Here is a 26,732-nt window from a genome sequence, read left to right as displayed (position 1 = left end):
TCCCAGAGTATATCACAGGTCTTCAACCGATTTGTTAAGCTACAGTTAAACCTGTGAGAGCCAAAATTTAACAGGACTGCCCTGTTTTTCCAGGTCTTGTGCAAGTTTTCCACCTTTGACAGGGTGCAGGTTTATCGCATTTCTAATGCTCATTTAAGTGGAGAATATTTGAGTTTTCCTTCTCTGACAGGTTTCCACCTTACACAGGTTCTGGCTTTCACAGGTTTTATGGAGTCATGAAACCTGTAACTCTACAGTCACCACTCTTCCTCACTGAAGGCATTTACTGGGCACTTACTATGTACCAGGCACTATGCTAAGTACCTCACATATGTTGCTTCATTAATCTTTTAAAAACTTCATAAGATATTATTTTAGTATTGTTGTTGTTATTAAGTGCCGTCAAGTCAATTCTGACTCATAGCGACCCTATGCGCAACAGAATGAAACACTGCCTGGTCCTGCACCATCCTCACAGTTGTTGCTATGCTTGAGCCCATTGTTGCAGCCACTATGTCAATCCATCTCCCTGAGGGTCTTCCTCTTTTTCGCTGACCAAAGCACAATGTCCTTCTCCAGGGCATGTCCAAAGCATGTGAGATGCAGTCTCGCCATCCTTGCTTATAAGGAGCATTCTGGTTGTACTTCTTTCAAGACAGATTTGTTCGTTCTTTTGGCAGTCCATTGTATATTCAATATTCTTCGCCAACACCACAAATCAAAGGCATCAATTCTTCTTCAGTCTTCCTTATTCAGTGTCCAGCTTTCACATGCAGTTTTTTAGTACTGTGAGGTATTGTTTTTTAGAATTACAGTTGAAGAAACTAAACATTAAATTAGAAAGGTTTAAAAAAAGAAAAAACTTACCCAAGATTCTCAAACAATTAAATGGTTACACTTAATATTTGTTGAGTGCCTACTTGTATTATACTAGATGAGATGAGTAGTTGTCCTTCCATTTGTGCAGCTTAGAGTCTAGCCAGAAGACAGATAGTAAACAAGTATTTTTTTTACAAAACACAAATCTGATCCTGAGTAGTCTAACTAAAAACCCTCAGGGGCTTCCCATTGTTCTTAAATCCTGAATAAATCAGACCCCTGCCTATCCCTCCTTTTAACTCACCTTTGACTTCCAACACCCCAGTCACATACTATTTTTTAGCCATTTGATCATGCACGCTGAGCTTCCTCCTGCCCCAGCACCACTGTGTAAGCTGTTTCCAATAACCTGAACCATGATGACCCTTACACCTCACCCTTTCATTGGTTGCTAGCCTCATTCTTTAGATCTCACCTTAAAGGTCACTCACTTCCCTGAGCCTAGAGCAGGTTCCTTTTTGCTCCCCCAGAAGCATCCAACTTACTTTCAAAGCTCTTAGGTCATTTTGTAATTACACATACAGTATGATGATTACTGGATTAATGAACATATTATGTACCTAACAAAGTAGGTATATAAATATATAGTGAATAAATTAGCACTTTGAAATAATGTCAGCAGTGTAGAGCCAGAGTCAGAATAATCTGAAGCTGAAAAATTAAAGCAAAAGCTCAACCAATAAAATTTCAAATAACAGGAAGAGGTAGAGAGAAAGGGAAACATAACTTTTAGAAGGGAGAAGACCTAAAAAACAGCTTCATATTAAGGATTTAGTGAAAAGTGCAAATTCTAAGCCTGGCCAGAACAAGCCAAATCTCTTGTACCCTTGAAAATAATAGTTATAATGAAGCATTATAAAAAATCCAATTATCAATCACTCATATGCCATCATTATTTTCTCACTACTGTAGAAAAGTAAACTAACATGCTCTACAAAAATTTTTCAAAAATGGCATCTCTAATTAAGCTAAAAAATTCAGTCATGCAGAAAAACCTATGCCCTAAACATTCCAGTTGGTCAAGTTACATGCCTTTTTAAGGAAATCTTTCATATAAAATAGGATATAAAGCTCAAGGGAGACCCCGAAGGCCATGGTCCCCAGACCTTCTGTTAGCCCAGGACAGGAACCATTCCCAAAGTTAACTCTTCAGACAGGGGTTGGACCGGAATAGAGGATGGAAAATGATACTGGTGAAGAACGAGCTTCTTGGATCAAGTGGACACGAGACTATGTTGGCATCTCCTGTCTGGAGGGGGGATTAGAGGCCAGAGGGGGGCAGAAGCTACCCGAATGGACACAAGCAGAGAGAGTGGAGGGAGGAACTGTGCTGTCTCATTGGAGGGAGAGCAGTTAAGAGTATATGGCAAGGTGTATGTAAATTCTTTGTATGAGAGACTGACCTGATTTGTAAACATTCACTTAAAGCACAATAAAAATTAATTTAAAAAAAAAAAAAAAAGCAATTCTCTCCCTAGGTAAAACGCTTGTGGCCTTCCAGACTAAGGGGTCAAACAGTAGCCTTTTTTTAACATAATAATTCTTGTCTTCCTGATATAGGGGGATCACCCACAACTCAGGACAATGAGACGCAGTAACTCGCGTTACCCGGTGATACTGGGGTTGCTGGGGATGGCTGAGTTTTGGGGGAAATAAAACCACATGCCTGAATAATAAGGAAGGAGAGCGTTCTCATTTTTGAAAAGAGTTTCAAGGATACATGATGGATCACATGAGTGCCTGAATAACAGAAATTATGCATTCTGTTTACAATTCCCAAAAATTTTTTATCAGCAAATAGGTAAGGAGCGGAGCAACTTTAATTTTAAAAAGGCCTTGCCTTGATGTCTCCCTCCCCCACCCACTATCACAAAGTAAAATACTGAACGATGAAGATTTAAACAAAATATTGGAGTCCCTGGGTGGTGCAAACATTTCATGTTCTCAGCTGCTAACCTAAAGGTTGGAGGTTGGAGCCCACCCAGAAATTCCTTGGAAGGAAGGCCTCACGATCTACATCTCAAAAAATCAGCCAGTGAAAACCCTGTGAAGCACAGTTCTATTCTGACACACCTGGGGTCACCATGAGTCAGAATCCACTCGATGGCAACAGATACTAAAAAAGTATTACTTGCCCAGATAATTTTCTTACATTGGACTTTTTTCAGTTCTTAAACTCTAACTAATGGAAAGTCTTTTAAAAAGTACTGTCATGTTTAACCTTTTCAAATGGAGGATTTGACTTTCAGCGATAAGTCTACAGGTCATCATGAAGATTGAACACCGTGTCCTTAGTTTGGTTATTTGTCAAAGAAGCAAGCCAGCTTTTCTCTTTCTTTTTTCCGTTTTTGTACTTCAGTAAAATGAAGGACATGTTCATTTGTAAATATTAAGACTTGAAACTATAAAGATACATAGATCGGGAAAATTCCAAGAAATGTATTTCATAAAGAGTAGTTTGCAAAATGCAAACAGCCTTCCCTGTACCAAAAGCAATCTAATAAAAATATGTATCTGTAATATCAAAAAAAAAAAAAAAGACTAAAGGGCCACACCAGCCCTGGGGCAGGGACTGGAAGGTAGGAGGGAACAGGACAGCTGGTAATAGGGAACCCAGGGTTCACAAGGGAGAGTGTTGACATGTCACGGGTTTGTTAACCAGTGTCATACAACAATATGTGTACTGTTTTTATGAGAAACTAGTTTGTTCTGTAAACCTTCATCTAAAGTTCAATTAAAAAAAAAAAGAAAGAAAGCACAACAACAATAACAAAAAAAAAACTCATGGGAAAAAAAAGAAACTTTTCTAAAGGTAGGCAAAAATAAACATTCAAAAGTATACCATTTTGGTGGTTATATCTACAGAGATTTTAAAATATTATTTACATAGCTATACAATAATATTTTACTTTAATTAGAACTCAGGTATATAGAAATGTAGTAATTATTATACTTGGCTCATGACATTCAGTCTCCATTGGCCCATGAATGGCCTCTCTTTATTTAATTACTGTTTGTAATGATACAAAAAGCACCTATAAATACCCCACCCAAACAAAAAGTCAGGGCCTTGACAGTAACTTTCATCTAATTGTATACTCACCCTTACCACCTCATTGCTTGTCCTATCCAAGATAGCCGATATCCTGAATACCTTGTTCAAACATCCCTTCTTTCCATCTTTCAGAGTTTTATCTACACGTGCATATGTGTGTGCACACACATTATTCATAGTCATATATGTATTTTCATGTTAACTGTTCTTAACATTATAAAAATAATATGCTATACATCTTTTGGCATTTATTTTATTGATATTCAATCACATTATTATGTTTTGCTATAGTTACTCAATTTGACCACTGTATAATATTCTATTGTATTTATTCATCTACTCTCCTGTTAATGGGAAGACTATTTATCCTTCCAATCCACCATTAAAGGGTATACAGAATGCCACTAGAATTTTGCTATTATAAACAGTGCTGCCGTAAGCATTCTTGCACAGGGGCAGTATTTTCTCTTTGGTATATACCTATAAGTGAAACTACTGGGTTATAGTATATGTGAATGTTCACTTTTAGGAGATAATGCCAACTGTAGTTTTCCTAAGAGATTTTTGCAATGTATAAGGGAGCCTGTGGATTCTCCAACACTTGCAAAACACTACATACAATTCTTTATGAAATGCTTACTCATATTTGTGCCCAATTTTATTGAGTTGGTGATACTTTTATTATTTTTGCACAGACATATAGAAAAAAACAATATTTTTTCTAACATTCTATAAGATAATTAAAATGTCTTCATTTTTAATTTTATAAAACACCAAAAACAAATCCTGTTGCCATCATGTAGATTCCGACTCATAGCAACCCTACAGGAGAGAGTAGAACTGCCCACAGGGTTTCCAAGGAGCAGCTGGTGGATTCAAACTACCAGCCTTTTCGTTAGTAGCCAAGCTCTTAACCACTGTGCCACCAGAGCAATTTGGCTTTCATTTCCTCTGTATGTAGGTTTGTATATCTCTCTAAGGGACAATAATTTTTTAAACGTATGTGGGTGTCTGTATATGTGTGTGTGTCCGTGTGTGTGTATTGTTGTTGTTAGGTGCTGTCAAGTCAGTTTAGACTCATAGCAATTCTATGTACATTCCACAATTTGCCTGGTCTTTTGTCATTAGTGTTCAATGTATCAAATTTATCCCTGAGATGGTCTCCGATTTCAGACAGGATATACTCATATTGGTATTTTGGCTTTCGTGAACTTGCTCTAATTTTCTTCAGCTTCAACCTGAATTTGCATATGAGCAACTGAGGGTCTGTTCCGTAGTTAGCTGCTGGGCTTGTTCTGACTGATGATACTGAGCTTTTCCATTGTCTCTATCCACAGATGTAGTCAATTTGATTCATGTGTATTCCATCTGGGGAGGTCCATGTGTATGGTCGCCATTTACGTTGTTGAAAAAAAGTATTCGCAATGAAGAAGTCATTGGTGTTGCAAAATTCTATTATGTGATCTCAGGCTTCATTTCTATCACCAAGACCATATTTTCCAATTACCAATCCTTCTTCTCTGTTTCCAACTTTTACATCCCAATCACCGGTAATTATCAATGCATCTTGATTGAATGTTTGATGAATTTCATACAGCAGAAGTTGGTAGAAATCTTCAATTTCTTCATCTTTGCCTTAGTGGCTGGTGCATAAATCTGAATAATAGTCATATTAACTGGGCTTCATTGTAGGCCTATGGATATCATCCTATCACTGACAGCACTGTACTTCAGGATTGATCTTGAAACGGTCTTTTTGGCTTGACAATGAATGTGAAGCCATTCCTCTTCAACTTGTCAATCCCCACATACTAGACCATATGATTTTCCTAATCAAAATGGCCAATACCAGTCCAATTCAGCTCACTAATGCCTGAGATATTGATATCTATGCATTCCATTTCATTTTTGATGACTTCCAATTTTCCTAGATTCATGCTTCATACATTCCATGTTCTGATCATTAAAGGATGTTTGCAGTTGTTTCTTCTCATTTTGAGTTGTGTCATATCAGCAAATAAAGGTCCCAAAAGCTTGACTCCATCCAAGTCATTAAGGTCAACTTTGAGGAGGCAGATCTTCCCTAGCTGATTTTGAGTGCCTTCCAACCTGAGGGGCTCATCTTCCAGCACTATATCAGACAATGTTCCGCTACTACTCATAAGGTTTTCACTGGCCAATTTTTTCAGAAGTAGGCTGCCAGGTCCTTCTTCCTAGTCTGTCTTAGGGTGGAAGCTCAGCTGAAACCTGTCCACTGTGGGTGACTCTACTCATATTTCAAATACCAGTAGCAAAGCTTCCAGTATCACAGCAACACACAAGCCACCACAATACGACAAACTGACAGACATATGTATGTATATATATATATATATATATATATATACACACACACATATATACATATATATACAATATCATTACCATGAATAAATAAATTTAACAAATCACAAATATCATCAAATACCCAAGTAGAGGATTATACCCTACACAATCTGGTCCCGTTTATGTCTCTGAGCTCATCTCTTACTCCATTACCATAGATTACTATGCTCTGTTGATCTCTGTCTGCAAGAATTTCCACCTAGAAGCTTTCGTATTTGCTGTTCCCTCTGCCTGAAACACTCCTCCCCATCTCCCCTGCAATATCTGCATGGCACATTCCTTCAACTCTTTTACTAACATACTATATATTTTACTAATATGTGGTTTACTGTCTATCTCCTCACCACACACACACACACACACAAATCATGCTCCATAATGGCAGAGATTTTGTTATTGTTGTTGTTGTAGTATTTTTCTTCACTGATGTAATCTAGTGTCTATAATGGTGCCATTTGCTGAATGAACGAATCAGTAACACACCTTTCTAGCCTTATTTCCCTCCATTGCCCTACACACACACTCTGTGTACCAGTAAAACTGGACTGTTTATTCCCAACACACCTTGTTCTTTATACTTTCATTCTTCCAGGATGAAAACATTCAATAAAAATTTGGATACATACATTCAGAATTCAGGAGAAACATCTGGGAAAGAAAGATTTACAAAACTTGAGTGCACAGATTGCGAATGAAGCCATAGTAATAGAGGGAAGATACCTAAAGAGGGCTCGATAAAAAGAAGGGTAGGTGAGTTACCTCAGATTACTGAAATACATAAATATTTAACAGCCAGGCAGATAAAGACGGGGTCATAAGAAAAAAGTTTAAGAGGAGGCAAAAATAGAAAAAGAAAATCAAAAGACTGTGGTGTCATGAAAACCTAGGAACTACAGCATTTCAAGGTGGTAGTGGTTAACAATGTTAAAAAACTGTCCAGGGGCTAAATAAGATAAAGATTAGACAGGTGTTTTGGGCTGGGTTCTCTAGAAAAGCAAAACCAATTAAGTATTATTTATATACAGAGAGAAATTTATCTCAAGAAAATAGCCAATGTGGTAGAAGAGGCTGGCAAGTCCCAAGTCCGTGGGTCAAGCCTCAGGTTGGATGTTTCTCCTAACTTACGTAGCTGCAAGGGCTGACGAACCCAACATCGGATGGTCAGGCGGGCAGGCTGCTAACTCACAGGCTACAGGGGCTGATGAACCCAAGATCCGAAGGCAATACAGCAGACCGCTAGCTCAAGTCCCAAGAATCAGAGGTCAGATGATGACAAGCCAGATGCAGGATCCAGAGCAAGCAAGTGAGCTTTGCCAGAATGTCCATACATAAATTGGATATAGGCCATACCTCTGAGGAAGCGCCCCCAACAACTGATTGGCAGATCACATCATGGAGCATGACATTATTACATAACTCCCAAACCACTGAGAATCATGACCTAGCCAAGTTGACACACAACCTTAACCATCACAGTCTACCCCTTGTCAACCTGGCACCTATACACATCTCCTTAGAACATACACAATCTCTAAATGAGGACAAAGTCATACTTGCACCTAACATGATACAACTAACATGTGTACAACCAAAAATGAACCAGCCACATTTACATCTTATATTTTATAACCGAAGAAAAAAATATTTGATGCACACATACAAGGAAGAAATACTCATAACAATTAGTCTTTGTTTCTGCATCTGGTCACGTGGTCATAACTGGTATTTAGAACTACTTTCCTACACCACCCATTCCGTATTCCCTTTGCTCTAAGCAAGCACCACAGCTACTAGTGGTTCTTTGTCTGGTGGGGTGACCCAAACCTTCATTTCTGAACGGTCTGGGCCATTAGTCATGTCAGAATTGGGCTGCTGTAGTATTCCACTGACTTTAATCACAGGACATGGTAATACTAAGGGATCTCCTGCATTCCAGACATACTCTTCTTTACCTCCATTATGTAATATCAGTAAGATTTCCTTTTGGTAATCAGGTTCAATCCTACTAGCCAATATAGGAACTTCCTTCTTCGCCTGTTGACCCAGAGGCATAAGGAGCCCAAAGTGGCCAGGTGGCATTCTCAACTTCCAGTTCAACTGAATCAGTAATATGTCTCCAGGTGGTGGCATCCCTCCCTTTGGAACTAAGACCTCTAGACTCGCAGAGCATAAGGTCACAGGGACAGGATGCAAAAATTTTGCAAGTGGGTCACTACAGGTAATAGTAGGTGATGCTACCCCCATTTCCACCCCTTGATTCCTGGACCATGCATTCTGGCTATGGGGGAAACGCCACCATATATTGGATGCTGGTTTAGGGCATATCCAGCCTCCTGGAGAACACTATGACAACCCTGTGAGGAACTGCCACTTAGTTGGCACAATAATTGTGTCTTTAGAAGCCACTCCATCATTCTATCAAGCCAGCTGCTTCAGGATAATGGGAAACAAGGTTAAACGAGTGAATTCCATGAGCACGGGCCCATTAGTGTACTTCATTTGCTGTGAAGTGAGTTCCTTGTTCAGAGGCGATGCTGTGTGGGATACCATGACAGCGGATAAGGCATTCTATAAGTTCATGGATGGTAGTTTTAGCAGAAGCACTGCATGCAGAGAAGGCAAATACATATCCAGAGTAAGTTAGACACTTATTTATTCTAGTAAGAACCAAACACTGACCTTTTTACGATGGAAGTGGTCCAGTGTAATCAACTTGCCACCAGCTTGCTAGCAGATCACCTCGAGGGATGATGCCATATCACGGACTCAGTGTTGGTCTCTGCTGCTGGCCGACTGGGCACTCAGCAGTGGCTGTGGCCAAGTCAGCCTTGGTGAGTGGAAGTACATGTTGCTGAGCCCACGCTCAAATTCCATCCCTGACACCATGGCCACTTTGCTCTTGAGCCCACTGAGCAATGACAGGTGTTGCTGGGGAAAGATGATGACTGGTTTCCATAGAATGCGTCATCCTAACCACTTGATTGTTAAAATCCTCCTCTGCTGAGGTCACCCTTTGGTGAGCATTCACATGGGGCACAAATATCTTTACTTCTTTGGCCCATTTAGAGAGGGCTATCCACATACCTCTTCCCTATACCTCCTCGTCTCCAATTTTTCAGTCATGTTCTTTCTAAGTCCCTGACCATCCAGCCAAACCACTGGCCACAGCCCATGAACCAGTATACAATCACATGTCTGGCCATTCCTCCTTCAAAGCAAAATTAACAACCAGATGCACTACCAGAAGTTCTCCCCATTGGGAGGATTTCTCTTCACCAATGTCCATTAGGGAGGTCCCAGAAAGTGGCTGTACTGCTGCTGTTGTCCATTTTCAAGTGGTACCTGCATACAGTGCAGAACCATCTGTACACCAGGCACGAGTTTTCTCTTCTTCAGTCAGTTGATCATAAGGATCTCTCCTTGAGGCCACAGGTGCAGAATGGGAGAGGGCAGATAATGTAACAATAGTGGGGAACGTGGGCATTTGAGCCACTTCCTCATACAACTTTTACCTTCAGGTCCTGCTTGGGCCCAATCTCAGATACGCAACTTCCATTTAATAATGGAGTGCTGCTGTGCACATCTGACTTTATGGCTCTGTGGCTCAGACAACACCTAGTTTACGATGGGCAGCTCGGGCCACATGGTGATTTAGTGGCCCATGGTTAACACTTTGATTACCAAATTTTTATCTTAAAAAAAATTTTTTTTTTTTTATGGCATGTGTTTTCAGTATTGGGATGCATGCTTACTAGTTGAGTGTGTTTAAATATGTGGTTGGCAATATGTATTTTGAGAAATACGATCTAGCAATACCAATGAGGCGATTGGCACTTTGGCGCCGCTGATCTGTGGTATAACAGTATGCCACTGAGAACTAACTTGATAATTTATTGCTGGCACCTCTTCCGTTAGATTTCATGGGGAACCTCTGGTTTTCCAAATATGACACAAAAAAGCAAAACAAACCCATTAGGGTTCCCTAACTAGCACATAGGAAAGCCATAAGTATATTTGCAAGCCTTATCTCACAGAAATAAAGGAATGAAAGGCAGAAGTTTACAAAACTAACACATCCAGGAAGCATCACCTAATAGAATACTTAACTTATGCAACAATGAGACTCCAACTTCAGTCTGCAGAGCTTCACACATTTCAAAAGGGATCCACCTTTATGCTAAATGCATTAGCACCTGAATAACACCTGACCTCTAAGGTCCAGAGGCAGAAAAAGTGGCTGGCATACTGATTAGGCCAAAGGTAACAAAAACCGTTGAGTGTTCAGTCTCTACTAAGGCCCAGTAACAAGCCAAATGCTGTTTCTCACAAGGAGAGTAGTTATCTGCAGAGTTATCTGCAGAGGACTCGCCAATAGGGGTCTGCCAAAGATTCCAAACAACACCTCTATCTGCCACTGACACTTCAAGCACAACTGGATCAGCTGGATCATATGGTGAGAGTGGCAGAATGGCTTGCACATTAGCCTGAACCTGTTGCAAAGCCTTCTCTTGTTGTGGGCCCTACACAAAACTAGCAGTTTTTCAAGTCACTTGATAAATAGGCCAGAGTAGCACACTCAAATAAGGAATGTGTTGCCTTCAAAATCCAAGTGGACCCCCCCGGCACCGTGCCTCCTTTTTAGTTGTGGGAGAGGCCAGATGTAACAACTTACCCTTCACTTTAGAAGGAATATCTTGACACGCCTGATACCACTGGACCCCCAGAAATTTCACTGAGGCAGAAGGTCTCTGAACTTTTGTGGAATTTCTTACCCTCTAGCAATCTGTATTATGAGCTTCATACAGTATTTAGAAGGGTTAATTTACAAGCACATGGCATCACTGAAAGTTCAAGGCTAGCTTTAGTCCAGCAAATAGGTGCTTATGTGTTAAAGGCTTCAAGTGGTAGATTACTATTGTAAATGTAAGCAACCTGAGCAAGCAATCTTTTTGATTTGTTTTAAGCAATAAAAAGCATACATATTAAGCAATAAAGCCACAGGTCCTTAAAATTATACTGTGTCTATTTACTTTAAAATATACATCTAATCATAAATGTTTCACCACCAAGTCCAGAGACATTGACACTTCTTCCTTACTAGGTCCAATCACCATAATGTCATCAATCTAATGACCAGTATAACATCTTGTGGAAAGGAAAGATGATCAAGGTCCCTGAAGACTAAATTATGACATAGGGTTGGAGTATTAATATAGCTCTGAGGTAGGACAGTGAAGGTGTATTGCTGACCTTGCCAGGTGAAGGCAAACTGCTTCTGATGGTCCTTCAGAACTGGAATTGAGAAAAAGGCATTGGCCAGATCAACAGCTGATACCAGATGTATTAATTTGCTCAAGCAGTGAAACCACATCTGGCTCAGTAGCTGCAGCTGGAGTCACCACCTGGAACCACCACCACGATAATCCACAGTCATTCTACAAGATCCCTCTGTTTTTTAGACAGGCCAAATAGGACAGCTGAATGGGAATGTGGAGGGAATCACCACTCCTATATTCCTCAAGTCCTTGATGGTGGCATAATTTCTGCAATCCCTCCAGGAATGCAGTATTGCTTTCGGTTTACTATCTTGTGAGGTAGGAGCACTTCTAATGGCTTCTACGTGGCTTTTCCTACTGTAATAGCCCTTACTTCACTTGTCAGAGATCCAGTGTGGGGGTTCTGCCAGTTGCTGAGTATATCTATTCCAAGAATGCATTCTGGAACTGGGGAGATCATTACAGGATTGGTTCAGGGACCCACTGGACCCACTGTGAGACGAACCTGAGCTAAGACTCCAGTAATAACCTGACCTCCATACGCCCCCACTCTGATTTTTGGCCACAGTGACGTGAATATACCATTATGTTTTTTTGAACATGCCGTTACTGAACAAACCAATTTGGAATAGTTCACTAGCAATAAATGCAGTGTAAAGACTAAATGAATGTTTCAAATCCCAGTGATAACTAGATCAGCCATTCATTTAAGGATTTCAAGAATGCTACTGTATTAGTTTCCTATTGCTGCTGTACCTGAAACAGTAACTTAAAACGACATGAATTATCTTACAGTTCTATAGGTCAGAAGTTCAACAAATTTCCATGGGCTAAAATCAAGGCGTCGGCAGAGATGTATTGCCTTACTGAGGATCTAAGGGAGGATCCATTTTCTTGCATTTTCCAGCTTTTAGAAACCACCCTCATTCCCTGGCTCATGGCTCCCCTTCTTCCATCTTCAAAGGCAGCAGTGGCCAGTCCAGTCCTTCTCACATCTTAACATTCTGACCGTGCTTCATTCTTCATAGGATGTCTTCTTTCTCTCTCTCCTTCTACCTCCCTCTTCTAATTTTAAATACCCTTGAGATTACACTGGGCCTACCCAGATAATCTAAAATAATCTCCCTATTTTAAGGTCAGTTGATTAGTAACTTTAATTCCCCTTTGTCATGTTACTTACCATATTCACAGGGATTAGAACTTGGACATCTTTGGGAGGCCATTATTCTGCCTACCACAGCTACTGTGTTAGCCTAGTTATCAGGTAAATACTGTAACTCAACAGGGTTATCAAATGGTTACACATTAATACTGACTAAGACTGCTCACTGACATACCACCCAAAAACCCACTGCCATCGAGTTGATTCCGACTCATAGCGACCCAATAGGACAGAGTAGAACTGCCCCACAGAGTTTCCAAGGAGCGCCTGGTGAAGTTGAACTGCCAACCTTTGGGTTAGCAGCCGTAGCTCTTAACCACTATGCCACCAGAGTTTCCTATATAATGAACCAGCAAACAAAGCCTCAAAGATATTAACGCTGATTTTTACAATACATTTATATAAAGTGCTTTTCTCTGCAACAATATTATTTGAGTGAAAATATAAATATAGTATTAGACCTCCTTCTACTTATAAATTCACTAACAATGATTTGCCTTTAACAAAAGAGCATTATTTGTCACATTATACTACTGATACTACTTGGAATTTCATTGTTTGATTGGTACTTAAATTTGAAGTTTATTTTTATTTCAAAACTGTATCAAAGCTAAAAGCATATAAAGTTTATACCTAGTTCTTTGTTTCTACATATTTAAGTAACAGTATATTAAAAATAATTGAGTCAAAACCAGAGATTCACATTATTTTTCCTTTACAATGGGTTCACATAATACAGTCTTGAGAAAGACTGGAGTACTGGGTGTCTTAGTCATCTAGTTCCACTCTAACAGAAAAACCACAAGTGGATGGCTTTAACAAAGAGAAATTTATTTCTTCACAGTAAAGTAGGCCAAAAGTCCAAATTCAGGGCATCAGCTCCAGGGGAAGGCTTTCTCTCTCTGTTGGCCTTCTCATCAATCTTCGCCCAGACTAGGAGCTTCTTCATGCAGGGACGCCGGGTCCAAAGGACACACTCTGCTCCCAGCACTGCTTTCTTGGTGGTACAAGGTCCCCCACTCTCTGCTTCCATCCCTTTTATCTCTTGAGAGATAAAAGGTGGTGCAGGCTGCCCCAGGGAAACTCCCTTTACACTGAATCAGGAAGGTGCCCTGAATAAGAGCAGTGTTACAATCCCACCCTAATCTTCTCAACATAAAATTACAATCACAAAATGGAGACCAACCACACAATACTGAGAATCATGGCCCAACCAAGCTGATACACACATTTTTGGGGGGGACGTAATTCAATCTATTTCATGAAGTAAAGAGTAACAGCATGGCATTTGGAATGTCAGATCTGAACTTAAATAACAGGTTTGCAACATACTAGCGGTGCCACCTTGGGCACACCGCTGATCCTCTTTAGATGCGTAGTTTCCTTATTTATAAAATAAAGATAATACCTACCTGTCTTAGTCATCTAGTGCTGCTATACCAGAAATACTACAAATGGATAGCTCCAACAAAGAGAAATTTATTTTCTCACAGTCTAATAGGCTAGAAGTCCATATTCAGGGCATCAGCTCCAGGGGAAGGCTTTTTCTGTCGGCTCTGGAGGCATCAATCTGCCCCTGGACTAGGAGCCTCTCCATGCAGCAACCTTGGGTCCAAAGGACGTGCTGTGCTCCCTGCGCTGCTTTCTTGGCAGTATGAGGTGTCCCATCTCCTCCAACCCAGCCCCTCTTGCTTCCCTTTCCTTTTCTCTCTTGTAAGATAAAAGGTGGTGCAGGCCACACCCCAGGGGAACTCCCTTTACACTGGATCAGGGATGTGACCTTAGTAGTAGGGATGTTACAACCCCACCCTAACCCTCTTTTTTACATAAAATTACAGTCACAAAATGGAGGACAACCACACAATACTGGGAATCATAGCCCAGACAAATTGACACACATAATTCAATCCATGACGCTACCTTATAGGATTATCATGTGAATAAAGTGAAATTACAGATATAAAACACTCAGTACAGCTGCTGGTCACTATCAGGTACTCAGTAAGTTAGGTTAATATTTATTTTATAAAACTTTATCCAAGCTTTAAGACAAAGAATAAAGGCAATTTTCAGTGTCTATAATGCTGCATTAATAAGTATTAAGCAGCAGCATCGAATAATTTAAAGTGATATTGTCACATACATAATATCTGAATTTTCTATGGGTTGTCTATTTTTAATTATCTTATTTATTTTAAATTTAATTAATTAGCTTATTTAATGATCTTTTAATATTTTATTTCTCTTTTAAGTTTGTAACTTGTCTTATTCGAAAACAAAAAAATTCATTTGGCTTCCTAAAAGGTTTACTATTACAGTAATACTTGTAATTCTATACATAATATACTATGCTAGGTAATCACTAACAGTTATTTTTTACCCTTTCAAAAACAGAATACCCAGATGCTAATGAAAACCCAGAAAAAAATTACAAAAATGGATCTAAGAATATCAAAGTCTTAGAAGACTTTTAAAGTGAATACTAGAAGTGAGTCAACTTGCAATACATCACCAATTTTTAAACAATGACTTTTAATTCTAAATTAAGAGTATGCAAAAAAAGGACTGAAGGAGGTTAAACAAATTAACACCTGCTGACAAGAATATGAAAAACGGTACTTTTTCAGAAGGTTAACTAGAGATAATTATTTGTAGATTCATAAAAAAAAATTCAAGGCAGTTTTTTCTGTTGGACTATCATACAAAACACTTACAGTTTGATAATATGAGGATGACGGAAGAGTTTCAGATTTTGAATTTCTCGTTTTATTTTTCCAACAACATCCAAACTGCGAATCTTCTGTCTATTTAAGATTTTAACTGCTACTTTGTGGCCTGTCAGTTGATGTTCTCCAACTATAAAAAAGGAAAAAATGTGCTGTAGTCATAGCAATGTAATCATTTATTCATGCTTCCTCCCACTGCACCCCCAAACTTTTTTACTTGTATATACTGCTTTTATATCACTTACTGCACAGAACTGAAGTTATTTCTTTTCACTTCTGTCTCTTCTACTAGAGTATACACTCCTTGAGGACAGAAACTGTATCTTAGTCATCTATGAATTCTCCCTAGCACAGAGATGTTCATCAAATATTTGTGGGAAAAAAAAACACTTGTTGCCTTCGAGTCAATTTGGACTCATGGCAACCCTACAGGACACAGTAGAACTGCCCCATAGAGTTTCCAAGGAGCGCCTGGTAGATTTGAACTGTCAACCTTTTGGTTAGTAGCTGTAGCTCTTAACCACTATGCCACCAGGGTTTCTGATTTGGGGAAAGGACTGCTGAATTTTACATTCCTACATAAAAATATAATCAAATTTGAAATATGTTTCAGACAAAACAGAATTTACTATTTTGTTGATGATGCTCTTTTTCTTCTTCTGTTTAATGCCAGTCATTCCATTATAGAAGCATAAATTATTCCTGAAATAAAAACTTATAACTATTTTCATTACTATTTCTTCAGAAAATTTCACATGTAGCCCCCCACTTTTTTTTTTTTGCCTTTTCCATAAAGCCTTCCTATTTCTCCCTATTTGATGGAATCTCTCTTTCAAACACTCGTAGTAAATTTATAAAACTCATTTCACTTACCATTTTTTGTCTATTGTAAACAACTGTGTATGTGACAAATCCTATGACATGAACTATTAGCTCACACCCTTCTTGAACAAGACAGTCAGTAGCCATCTGAATCTCCCAGGAAGCATGTAGCACAGTGAAGTATGTAGCTTGGTACATAAGACCAAAAACCAAACCTGTTGCTGTCAAGTCAATTCTGACTCATAGCGACCCTATAGGACAGAGTAAACCTCCCCCATAGGGTTTCCAAGGAGGAGCTGGTGAATTCGAACTGCCTTTTGGTTAGCAGCCAAATGCTTAACGACTGTGCCACCAGGGCTCCACATAAAAAAATTTTTTTTTTTTTTTAGTAGATGCTAAATAAATAAATGTTGCATTAGGTGAAACAACAGTCCTTCCCCTTTCATATGACACATTCATAGTAACCACACTAATAGTGATATCCTTAAATACTGCACTACAGTACAGATTAAAAAAAACCCTATTTAGGGAATGTGATGGTTAATATTATGTGTCAGCTTGGCTAGGCTTTGATTTCTCAGTGATTTGGCAGGCACTGGATTGATTGCTCTTCCATAATATAACATCATCACCTCCATGACATGATCCGATATGATCAATCAATTGAAAGGGGAGTTTCCTTGGGGGTGTGGCCTGCCTCTAGTATATAAATGGATGTTCTAGCAAGGCTCTCTCTCTCTCTTTCTTTCTCTGTCTCTCAACCCTTCATTCTTCTCTTCACTTGACCTCCTGTTCTTTGGACAAAAACCTGCAGAAGTCTTCAGGCTGCCACCTCACCCGAAGATTTTGAGTTCGTCAGTGCCTGCAACCACATAAGTCAGCAGAGAAGTCTTCAACCTGCTGCCTCACCCACAGATTTGGTGCTTGCCAGCCTCCACAATTGTGTGAGTCATTTCCTTGTAGCATATCTCTATATATTTCTATATATGCCTCACTGGCTTTGCACCTCGAGACAACCCAGACAAACGGAGACAATCGTTCAGCCACTCTCCTATTTCCCTCAATTACTATTCTAAAACTTCACCATTCTCCTAAAAATACCTATTCAGCCCTTGATTCCTTTCAATAGACAAACTCACCTTCTATTTCACTGGGGAAAATTAAGTCATTAGGAGTGACTTCCCATACCTTCTTCCTAGACATTTATCTTAAAAGACTAACTTTTATCCACATCCCTCTTTCCTCCAGTTTCAGAGATCTTGTGGCTCTCCTCCTGTTCAAGGCCTGCCTTATCAATCTGTACCCTTCAGCCCATTTACCTTCTTCTTCTAGTCAAGCATTTTTTTTCTAATAGTTCCTTTTCTACAACTTATAAACATGTTCAAGTTTCTCCCATCTCCGCTCCCCCAAAAAAACCTATACCTTTCTCTAGTTTCCAACATTTGTCTCACCAAAATTTCTCAAGAGTAATTTGTATTTGTTGTCTTATTACCATCCCTAAATGCAACTGTGATTTGGTATGTGCCTTCACCACGCTACCGAAACCAAAGAGCCACCAAAGAGTCACCCATAAATTATCAAGCCATGTATACTTTTCAGTTCTCAGCTTGCTGTAATTTCTGCTACACTGGACACCATTGATCATTCCCTCTTTTTGGTGTCAGTGCTCTCTCCTGGTTCTTCTACTAACTCTCAGATAGTCTTCTTTATTATAACTTCCTGGTCCTCCACCTGGAGCCCTGGTGGCACAGTGGGTAAGAACTCAGCTGCTAACCAAAAGGTCGGCAGTTCGAATCCACTAGCTGCTCCTGGGAAACCCTATGGGGCAGTTCTACTCTGTCCTATAGGGTCGCTATGAGTCGGAATTGACTGGACGGCAACGGGTCTGGTTTTCGTTCCTCCACCTGCTCTTCAAAAGTCCGTGTCCCCAGGTTTCAAATCTAGGCCCAAGATATCCTTGAGAGAGATCATTACACTAATTCACCTCACATAGTTTTTTTTATTTTTTTATTGTGCGTTAAGTGAAAGATTACAAATCAAGTCAGTCTCTCACACAAAAACCCATCTACACCTTGCTATACACTCCCAATTACTCTCCCCCTAATGAGACAGCCCACTCCCTCCACTCTCTCTTTTCGTGTCCATTTCGCCAGCTTCTAACCCCCTCCACCCTTTCATCTCCCCTCCAGGCAGGAGATGCCAATATAGTCTCAAGTGTCCACCTGATCCAAGAAGCTCACTCCTCACCAGCATCCCTCTCCAACCCATTGTCCAGTCCAATCCATGTCTGAAGAGTTAGCTTCGGGAATGGTTCCTGTCCTGGGACAACAGAAGGTCTGGGGGCCATGACCATCGGGGTCCTTCTAGTCTCAATTAGACCATTAAGTCTGGTCTTTTTATGAGAATTTGGGGTCAGCATCCCACTGCTTTCCTGCTCCCTCAGGGGTTCTCTGTTGTGTTCCCTGTCAGGGCAGTCATCGGTTGTAGCCAGACACCATCTAGTTCTTCTGGTCTCAGGATGATGTCCTCTCTGGTTCATGTGGCCCTTTCTGTCTCTTGGGCTCGTAATCACCTTTTGCCCTTGGTGCTCTTCATTCTCCTTTGATCCAGGTGGGTTGAGATCAATTGATGCATTTTAGATGGCTTAAACGCTTGCTAGCGTTTAAGACCCCAGACGCCACTCTTCAAAGTGGGATGCAAAATGTTTTCTTAATAGATTTGATTATGCCAATTGACTTAGATGTCCCCTGAAACCATGGTCCCCAGACCCCTGCTCCTGCTATGCTGGCCTTCAAAGCATTCAGTTTATTCAGAAAACTTCTTTGCTTTTGGTTTAGTCCAATTGTGCTGACCTCGCCTGTATTGTGTGCTGTCTTTCCCTTCACCTAAAGCAGTTCTTATCTACTATGTAATTAGTGAATACCCCTCTCCCACCCCCCTCCCTCCCCCACCGCCCCCCCATAACCACAAAAGAATGTTTTCTTCTCAGTTTAAACTAGTTCCCAAGTTCTTATAATAGTGGTCTTATACAATATTTGCCCTTTTGTAACTGACTAATTTCACTCAGCATAATGCCTTCCAGGTTCACAGATTCCTCACTGTTCCCCTTTATCAATGCATAGTATTCCATTGTGTGAATATACCATAATTTATTTATCCATTCATCTGTTGATGGGCACCTTGGTTGCTTCCATCTTTTTGCTACTATAAACAGTGCTGCAATGAACATGGGTGTGCGTATCTCTGTTCGTGTAAAGGCTCTTATTTCTCTAGGATATATTCCGAGGAGTGGGATTGCTGGATCGTATGGTAGTTCTATTTCTAGCTTTTTAAGGAAGTGCCAAATCTATTTCCAAAGTGGTTGTACCATTTGACATTCCCACCAGCAGTGTAGAAGTGTTCCAATCTCTCCACAGCCTCTCCAACATTTATTATTTTGTGTTTTTTGGATTAATGCCAGCCTTGTTGGAGTGAGATGAAATATCATTGTAGTTTTGATCTGCATTTCTCTAATGGCTAATGATCGTGAACATTTCCTCATATATCTGTTAGCTACCTGAATGTCTTTAGTGAAATGTCTATTCATATCTTTTGCCCATTTTTTAATTGGGTTATTTGTCTTTTTGTAGTTGAGTTTTTGCAGTATCATGTAGATTTTAGAGATTGGCGCTGATCAGAAATGTCATAGCTAAAAACTTTTTCCCAGTCTGTAGGTAGTCTTTTCACTCTTGGTGTAATTCACCTCACATAGTTTTAATCATCACCCATATGCCAATGACTCTACCCCCTCCTCAAATTCATTATCTCAAGATTAATATTCCATAAACACCTCAAATTCAACATGTCCCAAACTAAACTCATTCCCCTCCTCTTTCTCCACCAAACCATAGCTATTATGCTAGAAACTAAGGAATTAGCTGATATTATCTTCTAAATATTTCTTAGAATCACATTTCAACTCATTAGAACAAACATGTTAATAACAGTGATAAAAATGACAATTATGGAGTTTATTAAGTGTTTATTTAATAAGCATTATTTTAAGTGTGGCTGCCCTGCTCATTTAACTCTATAGCATTGAAGGTTTTGTATTATGAAGTATTATGATCCTCCACTGTACAGACTCCTGAGGCACACAGAAGTTAAATAACCAGTTCAAGGTCACACAGGAAGCAGTGATACTACATGTGACCCCAAGCAGTCTTATTCAGAGTCAGCATGTTTAACCACAACACAATAATGCTTACCAGTGAGAGCAATCCAAACACTGGACTGACTTACGAAGAACTAAGTTTCCTGTCACGGAGATTATTTTTACCTTAATAACTTTCTCAAGCAGTAAAGTATTATCTCAAAAACTTCAATGAAGCTTAAAAGTTACTTTCCCAGCATTTAAAATAAATTAAGAAAAATCAAACTCAAGCAACAAAATTTAAACATTCCAAAATATATGCTTCCAAGACTCCAGAAAAACATTAGTGATTTCAGGAAACTTTCTACTCAAGTTTTTTGGTGCCTGGGTAGTTTATTAGCCAACACCGGGAATTTTATAATACCCCAATACTTGCCTGGGTGCCATGCAAGTATGACTCTCTCCTCATATTCCTGATAGCCTCAGTGAACACCACCAGCACTACAATACCCTTGTCAATACAACAGGGAAGAAGAGTTTAATTCTTCCCTTTCCGTATGATAATTAAAATTACTGTATACTGAGAACACACATGGTCTTTCCAGATCAAAGAATATAGTTCAAGGACTCTAACAGCCAAGTAGATGAAGTTTTATTTTTTAATGCCACATGCTTAAACTGGAAAACAGACAAACCAAAAAGTGAGTAGATTCAGTCATAAAATACAATGATAACGCATTACTGTGTCTATGATATCTGAGGAAATAACTGACTCATTTATCTTTATGCATGAAGAATTTTTTCCCCATGCAACAATGGCAAATAAATTATCCCTTGAAGTGGTTAAGCACACTGATAGTTATTTGGATATGTGAATCAAATGTATTAATACTTCCTTCTTTTTTTTTTTTAAATGAACTCTGGAGCCTCTGGAGCCCTGGTGGTGCAATGCATAAACTTTCCGCTGCTAACCAAAAGGTCGGCAGTTCAAATCTACCAGCCGCTCCTTGGAAACCCTATGGGGCGGTTCTGCTCTGTCCTATAGGGTTGCTCTGAGTTGGAATCAACTTGACAGCAACAGGTTTGGTTTGGCTGGTTTATGGCAAGCACTACACTTGGCACCTGGAGCTTAAGTGGTGAACAAAGTAGTTCTGTCAAACACCGCCAGCTGTCCCCCAATATTTATTCCACCTTTCTTTCCCCAGACACAGAACTCCCAAATTACACCTAAGCTCATGGTCACTCAGAGTAAAGACTGCACTGCATCCTAGCATCTCTTGGAAGTAGATGTGGCAGGTGACTAAGTTCTGGCTAATGACATGTAAGCAGAAACGCTCCTGGAAGCTTCTTCATCTCTTCCTCCATCCCACAGATTGGAATTCCAATGCCACAATCTAGAACCCGAACTTCTGATGCCAGTGGGCTTGATAATAGTCTGGGCTACCTGCTCAGACTTTTACAAGAGAGCAAAACACTCCCATCTTGTTAAGCCATTCTCATTTTGAAGATTTCTGTCATTCACAGCTGAATCTAATCCTAAATAAATACTTCAGAATACTTTGAACTCAAAAGGCTGGAAACTTATTTAAATTTCAAACTTTACTGAACAACCATCCATAAATTGATGGAAATAATTATAATTTATAGCCCAAACAATTTCTTAAAGAGGTCTATACAGTCATCATCAATTAGTGGTCCATCTTGTTTTTTTCTCCTGAAATGATAGCCAAATTATACAAAATATTCTCTAAAGCTATGAAATTTGAGGAGGACAAGAATTTAGACTTATCCTAACTATACCTTTTGCAATTTTACGTTTGATAAGGTTAAGAAATGTCATACAGACATTGCTCTAGAAGGCAGAACTAAGGATAATCAAGAGAGATTCTTTCAACAGACTTACCAGCTCCATGAAACCTCTCCTAATCTCCCTTCTCACCACTCCAGTGTATATTGAAAATTCTGCTTATAATGTAACTACTGCACCCTGAATGTACTTCTTTCACAGGACGTATAACATTATTTAACATTTACTTGACCATCAGTTCATTTCTCAATACTAGACTGAAGCAAGCCAGAAAATAAGAGGCGTAGAGAGGCTAAGAATTTGTCCACGGTCACTCGGCTAGTCAGTGGCAGGGCAGGCATTTAATCCTAGGCAGTGTGTCTCCAGAGTCAGCACTCTTAACTGCACCTTCCAGTATTCTAACAGAGAAAGCTCAGCCATTTGTCAGGATTACCATAAAATAAATTCCTTCATTAAGTAACAGGTTGGATGAGATAAGCCTAATTCCCCTTGCAACTATAAGATTTTCTAATTATATCCCCAAGGATCATTCTACACTGAACAGTTTAAATCTTTTAAGCCACTCTAGCCTCTAGATGATTTTAGTTGCCATTTTCTGGATGCTTTCCAGCTCCGACACACTTCATGCACAAATGCAGGACTTCATACAGCTACATTACGTAACTGTAAATACATAACTGTTTTGCACAAAGATTATAATTTTTCAAATTTTCAATATCATTCCCAGTGAAGCCCAGGATTTTTTACCATAAGCAAAAATCCTATGATTTTATGAAGCATAGTTTTGAATACTTCTCTTCCATAAATTATTCCATATTAATCCATATAAAAGTTTCCTCATTCAATTTTAATATTTCATATAATTTAGAATTTATTATATCTAATAACATGGAAACAAGAAAAGATTAAAAAACAAATTATTGGTTATTTTAGGCCTGAATCATAACCTATTTCTCTACATGGATCAGACAAAGTAAAGAGTTGCCAGAAATGTACCTTTGCTGTAAAGACTACAGACTATTACATGACAACATAGTATGTCTGGGAAGAGAAAGCTTCAGTTCACAAAAAGTACCTAAGTATTTAATTTTATATACTCCACTGGACCAGTACCTGCATGTGGTATTTCTTATACAGAGTCCCTGAGTTGTATACAAATTAGTCATATTCTCAAAACTGTTTTGTGAGCTACATTTTTGGCACTGGGAAGATACTTCTTTCTCAGTAGAATCGTGATATTCAAGATGTCTCATGCAACCAGGAAATTACAAGCCTATTTAAGTAACATCGTCTATCACCACATAACCAAACATAGCTGGAAAAAATTTCTTGAAATTTTCAGGTCATATTTGGGTTGGTGTGACTTAAAATTTAGGCTATTAAAATAAAAAAAAAAAATAGTACATTAAATCCTTCAGGAGGGACTCCAGGTGAAGGCATAGGAGAGAATGCAAAGAGATAAGCACCATCTTTCAACATGGCTACAGGTGATTTGTAACTCAGGTCTTTTCTCAGAAGCATGCACAAACATCAGGTAGAAAGTTCCAGGGTGATTTGTAGCAGGGGGATATTTCATGAAAGTTAATAATTCTTTCCCGCAAATCTGGGAATGACAACTAGTGTGTATCTATGTGTCCACACGTTGTATTAACTGTATTTTCTAGCTTCTGTAAAATGATGTTTTAACATCCACACCAAGTAAACCTTCCCCACCTATGTCTGTATAACGAGATAAAAGCTCCTTCAGTTTCCCTGTGGTAAATGCCCCAAGCTTCAAGGCAGGAGTTTCAAACACAGCAGAGCAATGATACCACCTTCCCCACCCCGTGTTCTAAACATAATAAAGGTGCTTTCCCACAGTCCTGCTCCGTCTCTGACTTGTGACTGTCCTCTGCGTTTTCCCTGTGTGACCCTGCTGGGCATGCTGTGACCACAAGAGACTGTGAGTATAATAAATCTTTTAACGTTTCCAGCTCTCCTCTCGGTTCGTGCTGGACATTATCATACCTCAAACATTCTTATCACACAAAGTGAAGACACTTACATTAAGCATGTTACCTACAATACTCCATTTCAGCTTCGTAACAACCCTGTGAGGAAATTTGATAGATGAGGAAACTGAGGCTTAGAGAAATTTAAAACACTAAAACCAAACCCGTTGCCGTCAAGTAGATTCTGACTCATAGCGACCCTACGGCACAGAGTAGAACCGACCCATAGGGTTTCCAAGGAGCGACTGGTGGATTCGAACTGCCAACCTTTTGTTTAGCAGCTGTAACTTAACCATTGCAGCACCAGGGCTCCAAACTAGTAATGGACAAAAATCAGTATTTAAATCCTGGTGTGTCTGATTCTTAGTGATTGTACTGTACTGCATCTAATGGCTGCTCAACAAAAGTTTTAATTCATGATGTCTAAAATAATACCACTATACTACAAGTACTATAGAACTTAACTACTATATATAATAGTGAGTTGGAGCAGAGGGAAGGGGACTCAGAATTTCGAGATGCTAGGCATAGCTCTCCTAGTTACAGTGGAATTCTTGGCTGTCCCAGTTACAAGATTCCTCTCATGGCTCTAATAGCCTAGGGCCAGGCTGTGAAAGAGACCTTGGGTAAAGGAGTAGGGAAAAAAAGCTGGGGGGTGCAGTAGCAACTGAAGTAGGAAATGAGGATGGATACATTACGGGCCTTGAGGGAAGGCACATTTATCAGTCCTCGCCCAGCTCCACAATCTCCTCTTCTACAGACCCCAGGTTTAGAAATTCTTCTCTTTCTACAGATAATTATTTTTGATCATTGTCCAGACTTCACAAAATACTTCAGTAGCAAGAAAAATAAGTCTTCTGTATACCCTCCATGTGCAGGTAAGGCAAGCTGATTGAAATTAAAAACAAAGGAAAGATTCAAGAATTTTTATGATGGTGTTAGAAGTTCTAGAATTCAGGACAAAATAGAGTACCACACAGGACAGAGGCTCCACTGATATTGGGAAGTCCACTGGAGCCTATCCTATATTCATAGTACATTCTGTACTTATTTGGAAAATTGGATAAGGAGGTAATTAGAACAATGTAGGTAATATTGGGGGGCTTCATAAAGTTTTACAGATATACAACCAACCAGTTGGCCTTGAGTCAACTCTGACTTATGGCAACCCCATGTGTATTGAGTAGAACTATGCTCAATAAAGTTTTTAGTGGCTGATTTTTCAGAATTCAACTGCCAGCCCTTTCTTTTGAGGTGCCTCAGGATTGTCTGTAATGTTCCATCTTTCAGTTAGCAGCTGAGAGCATTAACTGCTTGCACAAAGCAGGAACACATGTTACCTATGTAATAAACATATAGGCCTCTACCTACTTCGTCAAGGTCATCTTTTACCATTCTCTCACCTCAAATGTTGTATTTCAGTCATTTAGAGCTAGAAATTTCCAGTAAGGGCTGTACTTTCTCTCATTTCTAGGGCCAACATATGCCTAGCTCATAATATGCATTCAGTAAATTTTAGTGTAATTTTTTTATCAGTGAAATAAATCAATGGTGCTAAATATGTAAAACATTTGTTTCTCCAGACCCATATCTCCCAATGTTTCACCTGTCGAGGTCTCATTAACCAAAAAAAAAAAAACCAAACCCACTGCCGTCGAGTCAATTCTGACTCATAGCAAGAGTAAAGCTGCCTCCTAGAGCTTCCATGGAGAGCCTGGCGGATTTGAACTGCCAGCCTCATGGTTAGCAGCTGTAGCACTCAACCACTATGTCACCAGGGTTTCCCTAGGTCTTATTAGTCCTTCAAAATTCAGCTCAAGTACGATTTCTTCCAGTAGCATTCCCTAACCACTATCATCCCTACACTCTCACTCATTCCAGCATCTCAACTGTCTGAATTAAATGACCCTCCAATGTACTCCCATAGTTCCTCTTCCTAATAGCACTTAACATCAAGTACTGTCATTACCTATTTTGTGATTTTTGTTATCAATCTCCCTGTTTAAAATGACCAGTTCCTTCAGAGGAAGGTCTGTCTCATTTATCTTTGCATCCTCAGCACATGGCACAATGCCTGACATATAACTGATGTTCAATAGCTATTTAACATATGGATGAAATGCATAACTGTCAGTAATATTTTGGATACTTGAATATATGATGTAGTTTTCATACTGTACTAGTACCGCTGTTTTAGAATTTGAGAGGGGAATGCAAATTGGCTGTGGTAATCACTCTTATATCTAAAATAAACCAACAAATATTTGTCAAAGAAGAGGCATTATCTATATAGCCCAAGTCACAAGAAATCCTATGTGGTACCGGATTCCAGGAGCGCCTAAATATGGAAAAGTATTGATAGAAGAAATAGACCATCAGCCCCAAGACTATAATTTATTCAAAGTCTCTGTATAGGGTCACTATGAGTCAGAATCGACTCAACAGCAGTGGGTTGGTTTTGGGTATGTACTACCCAAACAGAAAAAACTATATGTCT

General features: G+C 39.4%; 1 protein-coding gene across 3 annotated transcripts in view; it reads right to left on the bottom strand.

Moving 5' to 3' along the window:
- The window catches only part of PRKAA2 (protein kinase AMP-activated catalytic subunit alpha 2), a 128,588-nt gene that overhangs the window by 68,944 nt on the left and 32,912 nt on the right, over positions 1 to 26,732 (bottom strand). For all 3 annotated transcript variants that reach the window (XR_007516658.1, XM_049879375.1, XM_049879374.1), the window contains exon 2: positions 15,472 to 15,613. Coding sequence is in view for 2 of the 3 variants with exons in the window: in XM_049879375.1 (XP_049735332.1) it covers positions 15,472 to 15,613 (142 nt within the window). In the remaining variant the exon portion in view is untranslated. The remainder of the gene's footprint in view (positions 1 to 15,471; positions 15,614 to 26,732) is intronic.

The sequence above is a fragment of the Elephas maximus genome, chromosome 3, assembly GCF_024166365.1.
Source record: "Elephas maximus indicus isolate mEleMax1 chromosome 3, mEleMax1 primary haplotype, whole genome shotgun sequence".
NCBI lineage: Eukaryota > Metazoa > Chordata > Mammalia > Proboscidea > Elephantidae > Elephas > Elephas maximus.
This window is presented reverse-complemented; position numbering and strand designations above follow the sequence as displayed.